At 45.6% G+C, this 20,603-nt stretch overlaps 2 protein-coding genes across 2 annotated transcripts; both read right to left on the minus strand.

Moving 5' to 3' along the window:
• Window positions 1-213: 213 nt before the first annotated feature.
• tigarb (TP53 induced glycolysis regulatory phosphatase b) lies at window positions 214-4,551 on the minus strand. The gene is made up of 6 exons (XM_080022522.1): window positions 4,487-4,551; window positions 3,102-3,139; window positions 2,384-2,505; window positions 1,784-1,861; window positions 1,592-1,702; window positions 214-1,153 (listed from the first exon to the last, which is right to left on the minus strand). Exons 1-6 carry the CDS (start codon window positions 4,528-4,530, stop codon window positions 740-742), a joined length of 807 nt encoding a protein of 268 aa, XP_079878648.1. The 5' UTR covers window positions 4,531-4,551; the 3' UTR covers window positions 214-739.
• Window positions 4,552-5,459: 908 nt separating this feature from the next.
• Window positions 5,460-19,406, minus strand: ccnd2b (cyclin D2, b). Its single transcript, XM_080022764.1, has 5 exons — window positions 18,887-19,406; window positions 17,476-17,691; window positions 15,189-15,348; window positions 12,238-12,386; window positions 5,460-8,943 (listed from the first exon to the last, which is right to left on the minus strand). Exons 1-5 carry the CDS (start codon window positions 19,079-19,081, stop codon window positions 8,788-8,790), a joined length of 876 nt encoding a protein of 291 aa, XP_079878890.1. The 5' UTR covers window positions 19,082-19,406; the 3' UTR covers window positions 5,460-8,787.
• Window positions 19,407-20,603: the final 1,197 nt, after the last annotated feature.

Here is a 20,603-nt window from a genome sequence, read left to right on the forward strand (position 1 = left end):
TCTCAGTGTGACGTGTGAGAACACGAGGCATTTTCAAATATATTTAAAAAATGATCAAAAGCGGTATAGTTAAAACAATCTACACCCTACGATCGATGAATCCCCATGAGCCTGTGCATGCGAGCATGTGAGCAGGACTGTGTGTTCACAGTGAATATGATGGTGTGTGTACAACCTGAAACAAAGACAAAGACCATTTGGGTTTGTTGTCCATTTGCGCTATTTATGAGTAAAACGTCCACAGCACCCCAAATATCCACACCAGAGCCGTACAAACTCGAAAAAAGAAACTACCAGGCAGACGTTAAATGAATTTTGTTTCCGCACCACAAAAGAAACAATATTTTCAGTTAAAAAAAATAAACATATTATACATTTATTTTTTAAAAGTGCAATTACAGATATACAGTACAGAGCCGTACAGAGTATGACACACTTGAATCCTTACACCTGATGAAAGACACCTTCCTCTCATAATACAGTACAGTACATTCAGTAGTTAAGGATTTGAGTAATGATCGACTGCAAATTTTCTGGATCATTGGTGTTTAAACGGAAATAACTGACCCCGCGTTGTGCGTTGTTGAATTTCTGGCGAGAAAGGTTTGCGTTTATCCTTTTAGGTCTCATCCACTTCTCGGTGTCCATACACAGGTGGGCTTTCAGGTAAACGGACGCTGCATGCTCAATTTGAATACCGCCGAGGTAATCTCCCTCCCTCTACCGGACCTTAAAGATGCTAATCTTTAAGGTCCCGCAGGTGGTCTTTCCTGTTGGTGAACACGCAGCGCGCGGCGGAGAGCGCCGGGCCGCCCTCACTCCGGCTCAGGGTGAGAACGAAGCGGCAGACGCCCGTGTTGGGGCACGGCGCAAACAACTGGGACATCTTCACGCCGTCGGGCAGCGAGCACGCCAGGTCCTCCACGAGATGCCGCACGGCCACGCGGATGTAGGCGCCGTGGCTCACCACCAGGGCGTGGACGGGCACGCCCCGGAGGCCGTCGTCGGGCAAGCCGTTGCCGGGGGGGGCCGCCGCGGTTCCGTCCGCCGTGGCCGCCGCCGCCGCCGCTGCGCCGCTCCGCCCCGGGCCGCCGTGCTCGTCTACCATCCGCCGGAAAAGAGCTTTGAGGAAGTCCTCAAATCTCCGCCTCACCTGGAAGCAGAAAGACTCTGTTCTGAGCTGGCGTCTTGTTACGCACTTTTTGAACAACATGCCCCGACAAGCAACATTAAAAGTTCATATCAGTTCAGGTCATTTAATAACCATCAGACAAAATTACCTGAGTCGCGGTTTATTTTGACGAAGAACCTGCGTTGAGAGCGTTCCCGCCTGTATTTATAGTCTTCTGGTGGTGATCCCATCGCCCAAGAACAATTGAAATTCTGGGTCTGAACAGTGCCATAGACACCACGAGTCAACGCCTACAAACTGCCTGAGATCGTTTTAATTCAGTACCACGACAACGCCACCAGAGGGCGCTGCTGCACAAAGAATGCTCTGCGAAAGGTTCGTTTCTGAGAACACCAGGGCAAGATGAGCCATGAAGGGTCCGTTTTTCCAGAACATCCTCCTCATCTACACCGGACTCACCTGGTCCAAAGTCTCTCCCCCGGGAGGGGTGTAGTCGCGACATGACTGGCCGGCCGCGTTGGCCATGTTCTTCAGGTCTTCTTTTGGGCGCCCTTCTGCGATGCCGAATCCCTGCGCGAGAAGCACCAACGGTTACGTCTAACGACAGGGGATAAGAGTCGCGTTGATTAAAACAATACAAAAATGTCAAACCCGTTCTCTGAGTAAGGGATCCAAAACCATTTCCATTTCAGAACAGTGAGCATTGTTCCTCAGGATTATTTCCGCAGTCTGGAAGTGGAAAGATACAGAAAAAAAAAAAAAAAAAAAAAAATCATCATTTCCTGTGGAAATGTATCACGTTTCATATCTAACTTGGTGAAATTTATTTTCCTGTAAAGTACCCTGCTGACTTAGTTGCTCATCAAGCAACGCCAGCAAATCTTAACTGGAAAAGAAAACTCATTTGTCGGTGAGATTTGAAACCATCAACAACTGGAGGTCCCACTCCCCCTTGTTCTGTGAAACAATAAGTTAATTTTCCAGTTCAGTCAGATTTGCTTGCGAGTGATAAGAAGCCAAGAGTCAGCGAGGTTGGCAAGCCGACAAGGATCACATTCTTCCGAATCGTTAATTACTCTGAGGTGATCACGTACGCGCTTCTATCTTCATAACAGTTAACAGCACGCGGAAAGGGCGGAAAAAGCCTCTTCCCCCAGCCGTTGAAGGCGTATCCCCGCGATGACGTATCGATTGCGGTGAATTACGCAATTTGGAGTTTGCCTTGCCGGCCAGTCCGAGCGCCGAGCTCACCTGGCAGGCACGCTGCAGGTTACTGACGAAGAACCCGTGAAACCTGGTGTCTCGGAGGTACCATCCCACCGCTTCCGCCTGGTGCAGCCCCGTCTCCGACAAGGGAGTGTCCACGCCTTGACCTTGCAACACACAAGCAGCTGATTACCATCACCTGCCGCTCCAACCTCTGTAGTCATTTGCACCCAAACACCAAGGACTTGAAGAGGTTGAAACTTTCAAGAGATTTAATGTGGCGGGCGGCCGCAAGTGGATACAAATAAGAGGTGACACGGGTCACGCAAAAGACAGAGCTGTCGTAAACGAAACGGTGTGATTATTTAAGGTTGTCATTGCAGGTTGGGCATTGGAACTCCACCTGCAGATTGACTCAGCGTGACTTAGATGCCACGGCATGGAGACGCCATATGTTTTACGCCGCGCCGGCTGACAGCACAGTTTGAACAAAAACAATTTCAACGTCAACATCAAAGGGAGTTGGTCGCGGCACACATTGGGCATGAATATCCCACAGCGATCGGTAGCAGTCAACAGAAGCAGTTGAATCAGCTCTACTATTTGGGGATTTTTTTAAAGACACAAGTATTTGGTGGAGAACACGGTGACACCCACATTTCCAACCCCAGTGGAGCACTGTGGCGGGGAGATGGAGGCATGCTGGTACAGGACATGTGAGGATCCTCTGTGGGATGCTCCCTTCACACTTTAGTAAACATACCTTGCAGCAGCTTGTCTCTGTTGTATTGTGTTTCCCCACTGCATGAAGATAGATAGATAGATAGATAGTGTTATAGATATACAGATATACAGATAGATAGATAGATAGATAGATAGATAGTGTTATAGATATACAGATATACAGATAGATAGATCGATAGATAGATAGATATACAGATAGATAGATAGATAGATATACAGATAGATAGATATACAGATAGATAGATAGATAGATAGATAGATAGATAGACAGACAGACAGACAGACAGACAGACAGACAGACAGACGGATAGATGGATAGATATACAGATATACAGATAGATAGATAGATATACAGATAGACAGACAGACAGACAGACAGACAGACAGACAGACAGACAGACAGACAGACAGACAGACAGATAGATAGATAGATAGATAGATAGATAGATAGATAGATAGATAGATAGATAGATAGATAGATAGATAGATAGATAGACAGACAGACAGACAGACAGACAGATAGATAGATAGATAGATAGATAGATAGATAGATAGATAGATAGATAGACAGATAGATAGACAGATAGATATACAGATAGATAGATAGATATACAGATAGATAGATAGATATACAGATAGATAGATAGACAGACAGACAGACAGATAGACAGATAGATAGATAGATAGACAGACAGACAGACAGACAGACAGATAGATAGATAGATAGATAGATAGATATACAGATATACAGATATACAGATAGATAGATAGACAGATAGATAGATAGATAGATAGATAGACAGATAGACAGATAGATAGATAGATATACAGATAGATAGATAGATAGACAGATAGATAGATAGATAGATAGATAGATAGATAGATAGATAGATAGATAGACAGATAGATAGATAGATAGATAGATAGATATACAGATAGATAGACAGATAGACAGATAGATAGATAGACAGATAGATAGATAGATAGATAGATAGATAGATATACAGATAGATAGACAGATAGATGAAAAATCTAGCACTATACACTAAACGTAACAATGGATTTAAATAGAAAATCGACAATAAACAATGAATTTTAAAATTTGAACAATGAACAATAAACCTGAGATAGAAGTGAAAGCCGCTGAACATATCTGACATGAGAGAGCTGCGGCCACAACAGCGACAGGACAAACGCAAACATTTCACTTCGGCTCAGTGACCGAGACAATGCACGTTGGTAAACTGGACAACCTTGCAGCGGCCACGCTTCATTACTAAACGCGAGGTGAGTTTTAAGCACAGTTTAGGCCGCATTTACATGGCGGCGCTCGGGCTCGAAGAGGGGCCAAACGTATCCTCATAGCCCAACAACACGAGGCAAATAAAAACGATTTGTACTCACTGTCGTATAAGAGTCAGACTGAATGTAAACATTTTCAGCGGCATATGCCAAGCTACTTCCGGGCTAAGGCTTAGCGTCATGACGTACGACTTTGCGTCAGCGCATGGACCAATAGGATCACAGCCTAATTCCAGCCCAGTAAAAAAATACAACAATTTTTTTTTATTATTTATAATAATAATAATAATAATAATAATAATTATTATTATTATTATTATTATTATTAATAATTATATAATTATTATTATTATTATTAATAATAATAATAATAATTATTATTATTATTATTATTATTATTAATAATAATTATATATTTATTGTTATTATAATATATGTACACATATTTCCAAGTGCAATTCTTTTTCAAAAAAGGAAAATAAAAAGTACAATCCCTGATGTGCACTGTGTCAAAATATGTGCAGCACGCTTAGCACTCTGATTCCACTTTATGATGTTTTTCCTATATATTTTATACTGTTTATAGTGCTGACCCTGATACGCTCTCACATTTTGCTGCTGTAGCAATGTAAATTACCTATCTTAATATAAAATATTTATTTATATTAATATTCATTCATTTCAAACTAATATTTCGACTGACATGTTTAAGAAAGATTTAGAGCTTTTCTTTTGTAGAATATAAGATTCGTCAACATTATACTTGATGGTACAACACTACGATGGTACAACTATTGAAAAGTTGTAAAGCTATTAAAATCTTGGACGTACACACATTAAATATATACTTTTAATCTATTACATTGGGTTTTTTTTATTGTATCTTTCATATAAATGTACTGTAATTGTGAACAAAAAGTGAAAATTGTGCAGAAAAAAAGCTAAATTTATCAATTTATGTTATCGAGTGATTAAAATGTTCAAACAACATTCTCCAGTTTCAGAGATCACACACCAACTGCCTTGTTACTCCCATAAAAGTAGAAAACGAAACCAAGCACATGATTTTAGCCAATTTATTGAGCAGATATTGTGGAACAGATACTTCTGAGGTACGTTGGTTGTTTAGTGGGAGAGGGTACAAAATGTTATTGTTTTTTAAAGGATAGTCCCACGTTCTATTTGAACACAGTGAACAATTTCAAAATGACCATCTCATTTTCTGGCCAACAGCTAAACATGAATGGGGTACCTCATAAAATTTATATTCCACTCAGACTAATGCAATGCACCCAAACAGGTGAAGGAAACAGAAATTATATCAAAGTTATTTTGAATACATTTAGGATAGCCTGGAGAGCCATTTTCTAATTTAGCACCTAACGTGAAACATTTATGGCTGCTGGACATGGATCAATGGACTCTGGTGGCTGAGTTGGGGTTTTGTTGTGTTTTAATTTAAAGGATAAAAACCTAAACCAGCCAATGAATTCAGAGTAGAGAGTCACGTGATTTGAGAGCTGTAATGAGGTAATGCAAGATGGACTCTCGCTCAATTCTATCCAAAGAACCTGAGGTACACAAACAATGAGAGGAAGCAGCAAGAACATGACGGACAATAGGGGGACACATGAAGAAGAGAATATACACGCTGTTCAAAAGATCTGCAATCATGAGCACTTCCAGTCCCACACCCAATCCACGCCCCTTCTCCTCCAAAACATTGACAACAGAAAATCGGTTACATTTTCTAAATTTCATAATATAGCAGCACACTCAAGTGATCATAAATGGCGATGTCATCTTTGCGTAAGACCAGATAGGAAAAGCTCATAGCAGCAAGAGAAAGACGTCTAGAATATAAAACATTTTTTTCAGTACTTTTTCAAATCTTTGAAAATAAAAAACAAAAAAAAACAAGTGTGGCTAAAAGTGTTTTTTTGTTTAAAGAAATTTAAAGCTTTTTTTTTTTTTGGCATTTTGCTCAACTAAATACATACATCTATGTACACATACATAGATAAACACACACACACACACACACACACAGAACAAACTCGTATTCCATATGATGAAAGGCAAAATCTTTCAAGAGGATTCACTCAATTCAGAGAGGATTTTACATAAAAAAAAGAACAAAAAAAAATTGAACCAAAACACATTTAGTACACTCTTTAAAAAAAAAAAAAAAATTGGCTATTAGGAAATACAAATATTCAAGTAAGATTAAGTGAATGAAATTGTATATATATATATATATATATATATATATATATATATATATATATATATATATATATATACACACACACACACACACATATATATACATACACTATATATATATATATATAGATGTAGATATAGATATATATGTGTATATATATGGAGTCTAAGTCAACTTGGTTTTCTCGACATTTGCATAGCAACAGATTTGGTTCCATATTTCAACAAGACGACAAAATGCTAAATCCTATACCTCCTCTTCCGACAGGGGATAGCTTTCGAGACAAAGTGCGTCACCCCGAATGGGAATCCAGCCCAGAAAAAGATCAAATAACTTAAAATAAAGAAAAGAGACAACAAAATAAACCAAAATAAAAGAAAAAACCCCCAAAAAAACATGGGCCTAACAGCCCGCCTAACTCTCCTGAACCACCATCCATTCCCATACTCGAGGAGCGATATCAAAAGTGCATTAAGATTGATCCGAGAACCCCCCACCCCCCCACCCCCCGCCCCCAACCCCATAATAATGACCAATTTAAACAAAAAAAAAAACTAAACTCGATGAAGGGAGAACTCGAGAGGCGAACCGGCCGGGCGAAATTGCAGTACACGCCCGGGGCGTTCCCTCGTGAAATTAACCCCCGATCGGAGATCGGCAGGAACCAGCGTCGCCGGCTCCCGGGAGCCACAAAACTGCCAAAAAGTTCTAAGTTACATTAGCTTAAGTTTTCCTTCCCTCCCGCTTGGAAATTATTCCCCTAACAAGACAGGTCTACCCTCCTTTCATGTTTCACATACCGCTCACCGCTCACCAACTTACCATTCTCTTCCCCAGTAGCGAGGGTGATATCTCGGGGCCGGAGGCGGTGAAGTACGTTTTTTCGACTCCGACCAAACCTGCATCCGGTGGGATTGTAAACCGCACCCACACGCAGGTCTTTACCTTTGTAGTTAACGGGCGACTGCGTCCGTTGGTGGGTGAAAGTGTTCCCCGAATCATGACGCCAAGCGGTATTTTCATCGCGGAGGACACGTCTAATCGAAATACCATCAGTCCAGTATGACCGTTTGGGTGTGATTGGGTACGTATTCGCCTCCTGCCCCTCGCCCCAAAAAATTATCTGTACGGGGGAATCGCCACTTACACCGCTGCCACTTTTACATTTCTTCCTCCAAAACGTCCGAACCGACGGCCAAAACCTCCGACGCACCAACTGTACTTCCTCGAACTGAAATTGTCCCTAGTTACCGAATGCTCCGAAACGCCCTCCTAAGTGACGCACAGGAACGGACAACCCCCGAAAAAAGATCCAGGTTCAACAAAGCCTCTTGAACATCTCAAACGAAAGCCTCCGCCCTGTCGCAGCCGCCCCCCTCTTGTCCGAGCGGGCCCAGCCCACCCCGGGCCACAAAGTTTAATCATAAATAGTCAGCAGCGCTCCAGCAGAGGAGAGGGGATGAGCGACGCTTGCCACCGCTAGATTTCGGCTTGATTTTTGGGGGCCACCGACGTTTCGCCGCCACGCGGGGTTCCTCTACGTTACAAAGTCTCACGCACACACACACACACACGCGCGCGCGCACACACAAACATCGCACACGAGGAAACACCAGTGAAACTGCTCGAGATAAGAGTAACAAAGCTAGATGCGTGCGAGATAACAACCAAACAGAAGTAAATGATCATACAAGATTTCTTTTTTTTCTCTTTCTGACTAGATTTTATGGATAAAAGTATATTTATATAATATGTATACAATTTTTTTTTTAGAAATTATTCAAGTATGAAAATATATTTAGGTTTCCACTTTGGGAAACTAAGGCACTACTTTTTTTTTTTTCTGTAAAAGATATCATACAGTTTTTGAAAAGCTTTGAATTTGAGTAAATGCGGAACGTACAACAGATCACCCCCCGCCCCCCCCCCCCCCAAAAAAAATTAATTCATTCCTAAAGCGCAGTTTGTATTTCCGCTAGTGCCGCACCAATCCTGGTGGGAGTTTATGTGGAGGGAGCTCACGCGGGGTGGGGGCGGTGTGGGGTGTTTGAGGGTGGGGAGGGGGTAGGGTGGCGGGGGTGAGAAGGACACCGGCAGCTCATCGGTCGACCGACGCATCGACGCGCCGCCGGATGGGACCACCTTCCGGGGGCGGGGGGGCGGGGCGTCGAAGAGTTCATAGGTTGACGTCGCGCACGTCCGTGGGGGTGCTGGACTGGTCCTGCTGCTCCCGGGCTTTGCTTCCGGCCCTGAGCCCGCTCTCCTGGTCGCCGCTCTGCAGGCTGCTGACCAGCACGCGCTCTATCTGCTCCTGGCACTCCCTCAGGCAGTCCTGCAGGAACACACAATTTTGCATTTTGTGACTTCAGCCCCTTTAACACGGGCCGGCTGGAGGCGGAGGGAATGTCGCGCCTTCCTTTCCGCCTCGCCGTCCTGTGTGAAAGGTACAAACAAGGGAGTGTTGATCCGGCCTCTGAGCCGGCGGCGGAGGTAGTCACACGGGGCGAACCGGGGGGGCCGAAACACCGTCTGTGTAAAAGAGCGCAGCCGGAGCGGTGTGAGATTTTGGTTGGTTGGTTGCAGGAAAAAAATAAATCAAATAAAAAAAATAAAAAATAAAACCTCCATTCGGGAGCTGCACCTTGTCAAAATTAACCTTAAAACCCATGAGGGCTGCAAATATTCCTCCCTAATCCCATTTGAATTTGCATGCTTTATTATTTTTAATAATCAAATATATTTAACGCTACAATTTAGAACTAGGGGATGGCTTGGCGTCTAAAGAGCCTGGAGCACCGGCGTCTGTTCCCACGTTAGATGACTGTTACGGGTACGGTACGGTGCGCTACGGTGTTGGCGCTCACAGCTCCGCTCTAAGCAAGTCAGCACCGTCCTCACCCGAGGCTACGGGGTTTATGAAATGGAGCGAGTTTAAATAACACATTTATTCAATCGGTGTGACTCTCCTCAACTGTATGGTATATGTCACACTAGAGGCCAACGCTGTTGTGTTACACGTCAACCCCCCCCCATGATCACCGCATTATGGCGGAAAGCCGGCATCTCTCTAAAATCACACAAAGAGGTGGAATTATGCCTCTTTGGTTCAGTGTAAAAAGGCAAAGCCGGTGTTCTGACGGATCTTCTTAAGGGGAATTTTGCAGGATCTCCGTATAAAAAGTGGCTAAAGATAGGTAGGTATTCATCCCCAAAGGGGGATGGCAACACGCAAAGAGCTGAAAAATAAACGGTCATGAGCAAAAATCATATATAATAATATAATTTATTATAATAAATATAATATACTGTCCTATACAATAACACGATACACAGAAAGTCAAGCCTATACATTGAAAGTGACCCTATGCACAAAAGTAGGTCTATATCCCGAAAACCCATTCCAGAGTTTCTGTTATCCGGCTGGTTCTTGACCAGAAAAATCTGTTGAAATTCCGACATATTTTAATCTCTCTGGTCATAATGTCCGGTGAACATGATTCCCACTATGCACAATTAGAATTAGCGCTGGGCGATGAAACGACAAGATAACAATCGTACATACATCCATAGTTTGATGTTTTTTGGGATATTTAAGTTCCGACCCAAAGCAGATGGTAAATATCCATTGTGTTGTAAAATATGTTGACGGGACGTCACAAACCTTATTATTTATTTAAACTTACTTGCCATATTTATTTAGTCTTTTATTTGGTCAAAATTTTATTGAAGTGAAATGTTAATTAAAGCGGCTGCACTTGTTACTTTAGTAGGCAGAAATATTTGTAATATTCATCAATTTATTTTTAAAATGGCATTAACTGAATATTCAATAAAAACAATATTATGAATCTACATGCCTTCAGGATTCCATTCTTTATATAACCTGCCCATCAGGTGTTTCTAAGCTCAATAAACACAGATGATATTTGACCAGAATCTCTCCCATTTGTCCCGGACATTGAAATCTTCCGGGACACGTGGACCGGTACCAGTTTGTCCTAAAGGAAACTCTGGCCTGTATGCCAAAAGTAAGCCCCTGCAGCGAAAGTAAGCCTTTACACCACTAGTAAGCCTACACACCAAAGGTAAGCTGGCACACGCATTAACGCGCATACACACTTAAAGGCAAACTGCGGCTGTCGATGTGGAATTATCCCGAATCGAACGCGGATTGGTGACCTCGTCACGTGCAGCTAGGAGGATTACGCCACACGTCCAAAGCGAGTCGTGGAGCCGACGTTTTTTTCCTCGGTCACATGTGAAGCATACCAACGGGGAATTATGTGTCTTTATGTAGGTGGTCCCGTCTGCATTACGACCAAACAATGGCTCCAAGCACCCTCCGATACCGACGGTGCAGTGCCGCTCGGGCCCTGGAATCCTCTATGAGATGTGAGGCGAGGTGTGTGTGTGTGTGCATGCATGTGTGTGTGTGTGTGTGTGTGTGTGTGTGTGTGTGTGTGTGTGTGTTGGGGGGTGGGAGGGTTTAGGTCGTCTGCGGGCTTAAAAACACAGGCGGGTTTCACACTGGACAATCGTGTCGTCAGCCTCTGTGGCCTTGCACCTCTGAGGCTGTGGGGGAGACAGTCTTGACCTACTGCACCCTGACCTTCACAGTCCAAAGATCTAGGACAGTAGGACAGGATGTTTTGGGATGACTACTCTGCTTTGTTACCTTGTGAAAATGGACCCCACACACACACACACACACACACACACACACACACACACACACAAACACGCACGCGCGCTGCTTCCGCCTGCAGGTCTGCGCGAGACGTGGGAGGTCCGTCTCCGCGAGTCGACTGCGGGGACCTTAAAGAATGCAACGGGGCTCGCAAAGAGGCCAACATTCCTTTGAAATGTACGGATAATTGGAACCCGATGGGCCGCAGTCGGAGTGCCTGTTGTGACGGCTAGTTTGCGGGGCCCAGGTTGCCAAGACAACCTCACCACAAGCCGGGGGGGGGGGCTGTGTTGTTCATTTGGCAAAGTGGCCATTTTTCAATATCGAGGATTCTAAATTTGCATCTGGTCTTTTTCCGATGTAATGAGGCGCAACTACATCGCAGCTGCACACGGCGTGCCGCTACGACACACTGAACACGTCGCCTAATTCACAGATTTAACGTTTCACACGTGATTGGGAGTTCCTGTCTGAGCTTTCTGCGACTTGGCCGTCTTTGTTCGCTCGCTGGCGCTTTCTGGCGGCCGGACAGGCCTTGGTATCGGTGCCACACATATTCCTCTACCAGGAGGAGCACACTGCTAAAGCTGGAACCATGTGAAGGAACTGCCTGTGTTGTACCGCAAGAATGTGGGCCTAGGGTTCTAAGAGACAGGCCCTCCGTCGCTGCCCTTTATAGCAGTAGTCTAGCTCCACAGCCAAGACCCACACGGGCTCTCTCCCACTCTCTCTCCCTCCCTCCTCCCCTCTCTCCCTCCCTCTATCAAGTAAGCAACTTTAATCTCTCACTACGGCAATCACCGCTGTTTACCCTGAAAGCGCCGCCGCCGTCGTAACATGAGACTTCTGCGCTCAGCTAATGAGAGCCGTTACATGATGCTTATCGTGGATAACACGGGTTTCGACCAAACGGGCGCTTTGATCCGTCGCGCTACTCACCACCTCCGTGTTGGTGATCTTGGCCAGCAAGACTGTCAGGTAGTCTCGACTCAGCGTCTCGTCCGTTTGGTCCAGCTGCAGGCCACAGACGGCCGCTCCCACGCTGCCGGTGGCGATCATGGAAGGGGGGTTCATGGCGAGGCTGAAATCTTAAAGAGGAATAAGTGTGAGCAGTTTCTTTTCAGTGGCCAGTAAATCAACTGTCCGGCAGCAGCTCGGGAGAACATTGGAAATACACTGGTGGAATGATTCAGCCGTGACGCAGGAAAAACAATCCTTCCTCTGCCCAAAGTTAAGTATGAGTAGGGCAAAAAAGGTGCAAGGCAAACAGTTGAATCATCTTTAAAGGGGGCCTATCATGAAAAACTCCCTTTTTCAGTTCTAGTGCGCATAAATCTGGGTCTCCAGTGGGACTACTAACGCGTAAACAGTGAAATAGAACAACTTAGTCAGATTTTTGTGAGTTGTCTATTTCAGCAAACATGTCATGAAACATGCCGTTCGAATTTGCAGCCCTTATCTACATCATTTAGGGCCTCAGTAGAATTAGAACCGCCCTCCATCTGAGTAACTCCACCGAGCTAGCATCGAAGCTAAGCATGGGAAGTGCTCTGCTGTTGGCTGCAGAGACCAGCACAAATCTTGTAAAAGAAAGGGGAACTCGACACGAACGGGCACGTAACAGATTTGTGTGGACTGATAAGGTGAAGTGAGTGAAAGTTTACAGACTTAATACAACGGCCTCACTGAACTGGGGCAAAAAGTTTCCGGAGTGGGCGTGGGGAGCAGCAGCATTCTCATTTAAAGCCACACACACACTGAAACGTAGCGTCGGGAACAAGAGTGTTAAAGAAGCATGTTAGAATGACTAGAATGCATAATCTGAGAGGTCTCTACCGCCATAAAAAAAACTTCAAAGACATGTTTTGGGGACAAATCAACCTGTTGAAAAGCAGCATAATAGGTCCCCTTTAACATTTGTCCTTCTGGGCCACAGCAAACGTTCCCACGGGCTGATACTCCAATCTGGAACCTGTGTGGTAGCCTTCCCAGATGCCTCAGCTCTGATTAGAAAAACAGCGTAGGAACCCTCCTACACACGGAGCAACGTGTTCCAGAAAACTACTGCCTCCGGTCCCCCATCCCAGCCAAGGGCCTTAAGCAACAACAGGCCTGGAGGAGGTGAAAGTTGGGGAGGGAGGCTATAGAGATGACGAATCAGAATGTACAAGTCACCAGGAGCGACTGGTTTATACTGAGCTGCAAGTCATACCTCAAATGTCAGAAAAACACCAAACCGGTTGTTAGGAATGGTCCTTTACGACGGGACTGTTGGGAGTTATCGCCTGGTCAGTCCACAGACAGAACATGTGTAACGAATACTCTACACCCATGTCGGTAGACGTCAGGATATAAGACGTACTTGACCAAAATCCCAGAGCACAATCGGAAATTCCTGCAAATACACACGCACGGATCAAGCACATCCACACGGCACACTGCAGACCAGACCAGCCCCGGTGGCTTCCATCCTTCTCCAAAGAGGATGTGAATGATAGCTTTGGCTAACCCCTAGAGAGCCGCCCGCTGAACTACGCCTATTCTCTCTTTCCTAAGGGCCCAGCTGTCCATAGGAGGAGCTCCTCCATCTCAAGAATAACATCTCCGCTCTATATAAAACTCCAAACATTTACATTACTGCATATCCACACCAGCCCCCCCCCTTTTCTCCCACACTGCGGCTGTTTTTTTCCTCGCATATAATCAGCTTCTTATGAATAGCTGAGGCAACCGCTGCAACACGCCCAAATATAAAAAAGGACGGCGACACTAAAACTGCACTCGACAGGGCATGAAGCTCACTCAAGGAGCCTGCAATGCCAATAAATGGCCTCGTGAACAAGCGCTTATTGCCAGAGCCGACCACCTCGCCGTACGCATGCGAAGGGTCTCGTTACAACAGAGGCGGCTCCTTTCCTTTTGTTCTCGCTCCTCGTTTCCAATTGGCTGAGAAGTGTCGACTACGGAGGCAGCCAACCGTGGCGGTGCGGGGCATTGATAGGTGCGCTGAGGCGACGCCGAAATGCAAATTCTCTCCAGGATACGAAAATATATCTGGCATTTCTGTTTTTGGCAAAGGAGACAAGAGAGGCCTGCGAGGAAATCGGGGGGTGGGGGCGGTGGGGCGGGGGTGGGGGCGTTCGAGATACACCGGTTTATTTTGGAGAGGCACAAAGGCAGAGACTGGAGGAGGAAGGAAGAACGCTGGCCCACTGCCCTGACTTTTTAAGACCTGGAAGCTTCTCTGTCAACAATCAAGGGAGAGAGAGCGAGAGAGAGAGAAAGAGAGAGAGAGAGAGAGACACACACACACACACACACACACCATGGACTCTGAAGCTGCACCTGAGTTGTTCCGCACACAATGTACACCAGCGTTTCGAAATCGCTGTCGTCATCTGCGTGGGCGGCTTATCTAAACACTGCGCCGCCAGGACTCTCCCAGGCTCTCTCTCTCTCTCTCTCTCTCTCTCTCTCTCTCTCTCTCGCTCTCTCTCTCTCTCTCTCTCTCTCTCTCTCTCTCTCTCTCTCTCTCTCTCTCTCTCTTCAGAAGAGGACTCCTGCTGTCCAGGACAGCTTTTAGCAGCTGGTCCCTCTGTTGAGACAATCCCCTCCACGAGCTGGAGAACGAGGAGCGCCTTTTGGGGCGGGGGTTGGGGGCGGGGGTGGGGGGGGGGGCGGGGGTGGACAGCCAGGACGCCATGTCGGGAGAAGAAAGAGGCCGATGACTCACAAAGGGGGAATGTTTGCATGTGTGGGAATATTACGGTGGCTATGAGAATAAGGGCGACGGGGAGCGAAAAAAGGCCGGGCACGCAACAACCCCCCCCCCCCCAAGAAAACTAGAGCAGTTTGAAAAAAGTACAAGACACGAGGCGCCGCGGTCGTACCTGTGGCACAGAGGGCGATGAATGTCTGCGTGTGCTTGCGGATCAAGGACAGCTTCTCCTTGGGCAGCGGCAGCCGGCGGACGATGTGCTCGATGAAGTCGTTGGGTATGACCGAGGCGATGTTCCACTTCAACTTCCCCAAGACCACCAGCTCCCAGTCCTGCGGCGCAGGCAGAGAGACGACGGTGGCTTACTAATCATCCGATTTTTTATTAATAATACACAGGTTACAATATTGTAATTATTATTATGACAATAATTATGAAATTATAATAATGACCATGTTTTCTAATAAATTCAACAAATATATCCAATTAAAATAAATAAAGAACGATAACAATAATAATGAAAATATCAACAATAAAAATATTTAAATAAATAAACTAAATACAAATTAAAAGAACAAAAATAACAATAATAATAATGAAAATAGTAACAATAAAAAATATTTTAATAAATAAAATAAATACAAATGAAAATAACGACAATAATAACAACAACAACAATGACATTAACAGTAATGAGCTCTGTAGGTATCCAAATAGGTTGCTTTGAGAGTTTTTCTTTGTTTTGTTTTCTTTCCTCTCCACTCCAGCATACTTCCCCTGACTGCGAGAGCCCATCTGAGAGCCTGGAGGAAATGGCCGTGTAATAGGAGCAACTTCTCCTCTTTATCTCCCCTCGCTGTATCTTATTATCTGCATGCCTTTCTCATTCCTCTCATCCTTCGTCTCGCCACCACCACCGCCACGTGACAAGCCCCCCACCCCCAGCCCCCGTCCGTTCAGAGGACTGCCAATGACACAGCTCACCACTTCCTTCCTGTCACAAGTCTCACAAGGCCGGCTAGAATGGCCTCGCACATACCGGCTCCACTAGCCGTAGGGAGCAGCCTCCTTACACGCCACTAATCCCCGGATTGTTCCTGGTCGCATCAAGAATAAAAAATGAAAAATTTCAATTCAATTAAAAAAACCCTCGTTTCAAGATGACATTTCAACCACGGAAGTCATGCTGGGAACCAGGAAGCGCAGCGATAAAGTTTATCAAACGCCGCATTTCGAACCTGATTCGTCCAGAGCGGCAGCCGGCGTTAACCAGATAACACTGTACTGTAACTGCAAAAGCAGTTGCAGACCCTACAAGATGGCGACCGATTCCTCATCCCAAAATACTTTCAGTTGATATATATATATAAAAAAAAAAAAAACAACCCTCGAGAAAGGTTACGCCAGAAAAGGGCTCGGAGAAAAGACGCACGGCGAGGATCCTGCCAAAGACAAATGAAGCCAAGATCCTCTGTTGCTCTGTTGTTTCTGGAATACAAAGACCCCCCGCCCCCACACACACACACACACACACACACACACACGCGACCTACATTTCCTTATTTCCATTTACATTCATTTAATGGTATTTCAGACCATGACAACAATGTTTGAACCTTGATAAACCCATTTAGTAGCGGTTGAGGTTTATTTTGCAATCGGTTGTGTTATCCCATTAATATCAAACCTTGCATCAACACCAACACTATAGAGGAAGAAACATTTCCCGAAAATAAAAATGAATTTATCATCGCAGTTTCGTCGCGCGGTGATCATCCTACACCGCCGCATATCCTGCGTGCGATGAGCAGGACGGTCGTCCATTCAGTATAACATACAGGATATCTCGACACCAGACAGTCTTCCGAGCGTCCGTCGGCTCCCTCCCACCTCCCGCGAGGGCGTCCAGGGAGATCCGGGAGCCTTCCGGCGACACGGGGGACCCAAGGGCCCGTGGAGCCGGGGCCGCATTATACCAAAGCAAGGGGCGGCCATCACTCCTACGGCTGAGTAGTGCCCGGTTCTACCAGCTGCACGGTGATTCTGAAACAGTCTTCCAATATAATAAAAAGACTGCGGCGAACGCAGTCACGCACGGGCGGTGGCTCGGGGACGACAACTCCTGACAAAACATCCTCCTCCACCCCTATGAATGGTCGGGATACTAAAATGGAAATGGGACATCTGACTGCAAGCCCTAAAAGCTGTGTTGCATAATTGCCACTAGGGGGGCATAAAATACTCCAGAAGCCCAAACTGGACTGGATGTTTTGGGCGGCTCGGCAGGAAGGATGAGGTCTGAATTGTATTCTAATTAACCCTCTCAGGAAAACGGGAGATGCCCCCGTGCCACCCATTCAATTATTGCGCACGGCGTGGAAATACGCTCCGGTGTCGGCCCGGCTCCTCGGAACGGCTCCTCTGTCCCTACGCACCGAACGATGGGCCGCCATGCTTACCAGCAGTTCCCGGGGTGTGATGGAATTGTCTGTGTACATGCAGAGCGTCTCCGCGGAAAGCGGCCGGTTGTCCTTTAACTTGGAGGCGAGGAACATGCACACGGCTCCGAGGAGCTGCAGGTAACACTTCCTGGTGGGCTTGATTGAGAGGAATCGGTCCAAATAATTGATCGCTAAAGGAAAAACGTCTTCGTTCGTCTTCTCCTCTTCACACACCTGAGGGGAGAAAGAGAGAAAAACTTCATAATCTCTGTCGTACTGTCCACCTTAAGCGTTGAAATTAGTCTGTGTTGGGTGGATACAAGTCCCTGAATTCCATTTGTAACTGTAACACCCCCCCTCCATCCATATCAACAGTTTAATGACCGCAGCTAGCTCGACCGGTTTCTCAAATTCACAAGCCTTTCACGTATTGCACATGGCCGATTGGCGCATTCTTGCTGGGAAAGGTGGCGGACTCCGCCGCCGACAATGAAAACGGCATCGGAGGAGAACATGCAAATCCATGGAACGGCTGTTTTCCATGAAGTGTCAGTTACATAAATATGGGATGAATATCAAATATGGGATTTTTTTTAGCACAATAATCTTGCGGATTACCACTTTAATATAAGTACAAAGCCTGCAGTGCCTCGGGTCTGCAAGCAGTGGTTTCTGTCCTGGGTTTATCTGCATGTTCTAGGTTCGGGCTGTCATTAGGGCATGAATCAACGAATAAATGTCGGTTATTCGCATCTCTTTGGCCACTCAAGGACCTCAAATCGGGCAATGCAAGACTTTATTAGGCGCAGCAGCAGAATAGGAAGTGGAGCAACACCACCCACGCAACCCACCCCGTTCTTCCTTGTTATCCTGCGTGTCTTTAAGAAATTGTTAAAACCCCGAAATAAACGACATCGTTGCTTTGCATCGAGTGGAAAACCCCGGTGGGGTCGTCTCGAAGAGTTTCCGAAACTTGCAAAGTGGTTTCCCCGACACGGGGCGGGTTGGAAGTGGGGAACGAGAGGTCGTCCGCACGCATGGCGCTTGACAAAAGCCTCGGACCCGGGCTGTTTTAAAAATGTCTTATAATTCGCAGAAACGTGGCACACGAGTGATTCCTGCATGTAAATTAAGGTAAAATAGCCGTCTGTCTTCCGTGTTAGAATACACACATAGATGTCAAAATATAGAGGTTATATTGGTAAATATCCCCCGAGCAGGATACTTTCTGAAGGGCTGGAATGTCACTCTCCCACGCCTTTTTGGTGAGTCACTCATTTCAACTGATAAATAAAGTACCTCACACAATGAAACTTTATCATTATTATTGTTATTATTGTTGTTATTATTATTATTATTATTATTGTTTTATTTCTTGACGCAAAACCCTTTCCCCAACATGCAGAAAGCTCGGAGGTAAGGTCCAAACCTCGTGCATCCAGCCGGCCACCAGGCGCCTCATGCAGGGCTGGATGTCCTGCTGCACGCACTGGAAGTAGGAGCACTGCGGCAGGGAGCGCTCCTCGGTGGTCAGCAGGCTCTGCAGGACCCGCTCGTCGTGCAGGATGGCCGGGTCCGGCGCGGCTCGCACGACCCGGTCCGACTCCAGGCAAAGCAGCTCCATGGCTCTCGCAGCTTCTCCCCCTTCCGCCCCTCCTCAAAGAAGACAAATAAATAGAATGGCAAGGCAGAGAGGAGAGGACTGGGGGACAGAGAACAAGAGGAGAAGCATGGAGGGGTGGGGGAGAGAGAGAGGGGGGGGGGGGGGGAGAGAGCGCGAGAGAGAGAGAGAGAGAGAGAGAGGGGGGGGGTGAGAAGAAGAAGAAGGAGGAGGAGGAGAAGAAGAAGAAGAAGAAGAAGAAGAAGAAGAACTGGTTCCGAGTCAAGTCCTCCTCTTCCTCTGCGCCCTGGGCTCTCCTGTCATTAGTTTGCAGAAAGTGACGCGGACATGTTCTCGGTTATGGTGGCGTGTGTGTAGATGCGAGCCCGGGCGCTGCCATGTGCACTGGTCTGCGGCTCCGGTGTCTCAGAAGGCGGATGAATGCCACCTCATTTGCAGCCCTTTGTGCGCTTCCTCCACCCAGCCGGCCCCACACATGCGCAGCAATGCATGCAAGGAAATGGGAAACGACGGTCCAAAAAAAAAAGAAAAGGGTTTTTTTTGTTTTTCTTCCCCCCCCCCTCGATCATCTCTACGCAGTAAATATAGATATAGTTTAAACCCATTGTTATAGTGTTGCAATTGTGCAGCTTTTTTCCCCTGTTGCAAAAGCTTTTGCATGTGCAATTCCGCTGTGATCCATGTAATTAATGAGTTTTAACAGCTTGAACCATTTAAAAAGAAAGTAAGCCAAAGTAAAAAAAAAAAAGAATAAGTGTCTCATTATTTAACTTTATCTGAAATAATTATTTTCCCCACACTCATAAATTTGGGGGAAAATTAGTAAAAATTAGTATACGTGTATATCTTATCACTTCCTTTCCCCCATTGCACACTGTGTACTGTGTCTATACATAGGACACCGTATACACACTGTTTCTATACATATAAGCACACATATGTTTTGCTTATATATTTTTGCTTACATATTTCTGCTTTCTTGCTGTATGTATATTTTGCTGATTTAGATTGTTATTATTATTATTATTATTATTATTATTATTATTATTATTATTATATCTCTGAATTTTTCTTCCTACTCCGTATTTGGAATTTATCATGTCACTGCGCCATACTTGTGTGACTGCAAGTGATAAAGAATCTTGAATCGTGAATATGCTGAGCCTCGTAGGAGTATTGCTGTCTGGTGTTATTGATATGATGCTGCAGGAAGCCTTGTCTTTAAGGTCAGTTCATGTCCCCCAAATTATAGTGCCACCAGCTGCAGGTTGAAGTCATATGGAAGCGTCAGTGCAGGCTTTTCAGACATTGCCACTATAGGTGCGGACGGTCATATCGGATTTTCAATTTGAGTTATTCCAATGTGGATGTTCCTTGACATCCCGACATTATCCATCAGGTATATGTCCGAAGAGGCTACAAACTAATGATGCTCAGTCCAGGTTTGTCACAGAGGGCGTCTCCCACTCATTTAAAAAAGAGTGGACCACCATCCTCAAGGGGCAGGAAGCTGTGAGGCCATCCA

This window comes from Zeus faber (genome assembly GCF_960531495.2).
Source record: "Zeus faber genome assembly, chromosome: 21".
Classification (NCBI taxonomy): domain Eukaryota; kingdom Metazoa; phylum Chordata; class Actinopteri; order Zeiformes; family Zeidae; genus Zeus; species Zeus faber.

Bases quoted from the DNA above. Each gene is read 5' to 3' on its own strand.
- tigarb (XM_080022522.1), bottom strand. From the start codon at position 4,530: ATGCCGCTGAAAATGTTTACATTCAGTCTGACTCTTATACGACA. The intron at 3,140-4,486 runs GTGAGTACAAAT...ATCTTCATGCAG, and splicing joins AGTCTGACTCTTATACGACA to TGGGGAAACACAATACAACA. The intron at 1,154-1,591 runs GTGAGTCCGGTG...TTCTGCTTCCAG, and splicing joins GGGGAGAGACTTTGGACCAG to GTGAGGCGGAGATTTGAGGA.
- ccnd2b (XM_080022764.1), bottom strand. From the start codon at position 19,081: ATGGAGCTGCTTTGCCTGGAGTCGGACCGGGTCGTGCGAGCCGCGCCG. The intron at 17,692-18,886 runs GTTTGGACCTTA...TTCTCCCCTCAG, and splicing joins TGGCCGGCTGGATGCACGAG to GTGTGTGAAGAGGAGAAGAC. The intron at 15,349-17,475 runs GTAAGCATGGCG...CCTGCGCCGCAG, and splicing joins TCACACCCCGGGAACTGCTG to GACTGGGAGCTGGTGGTCTT.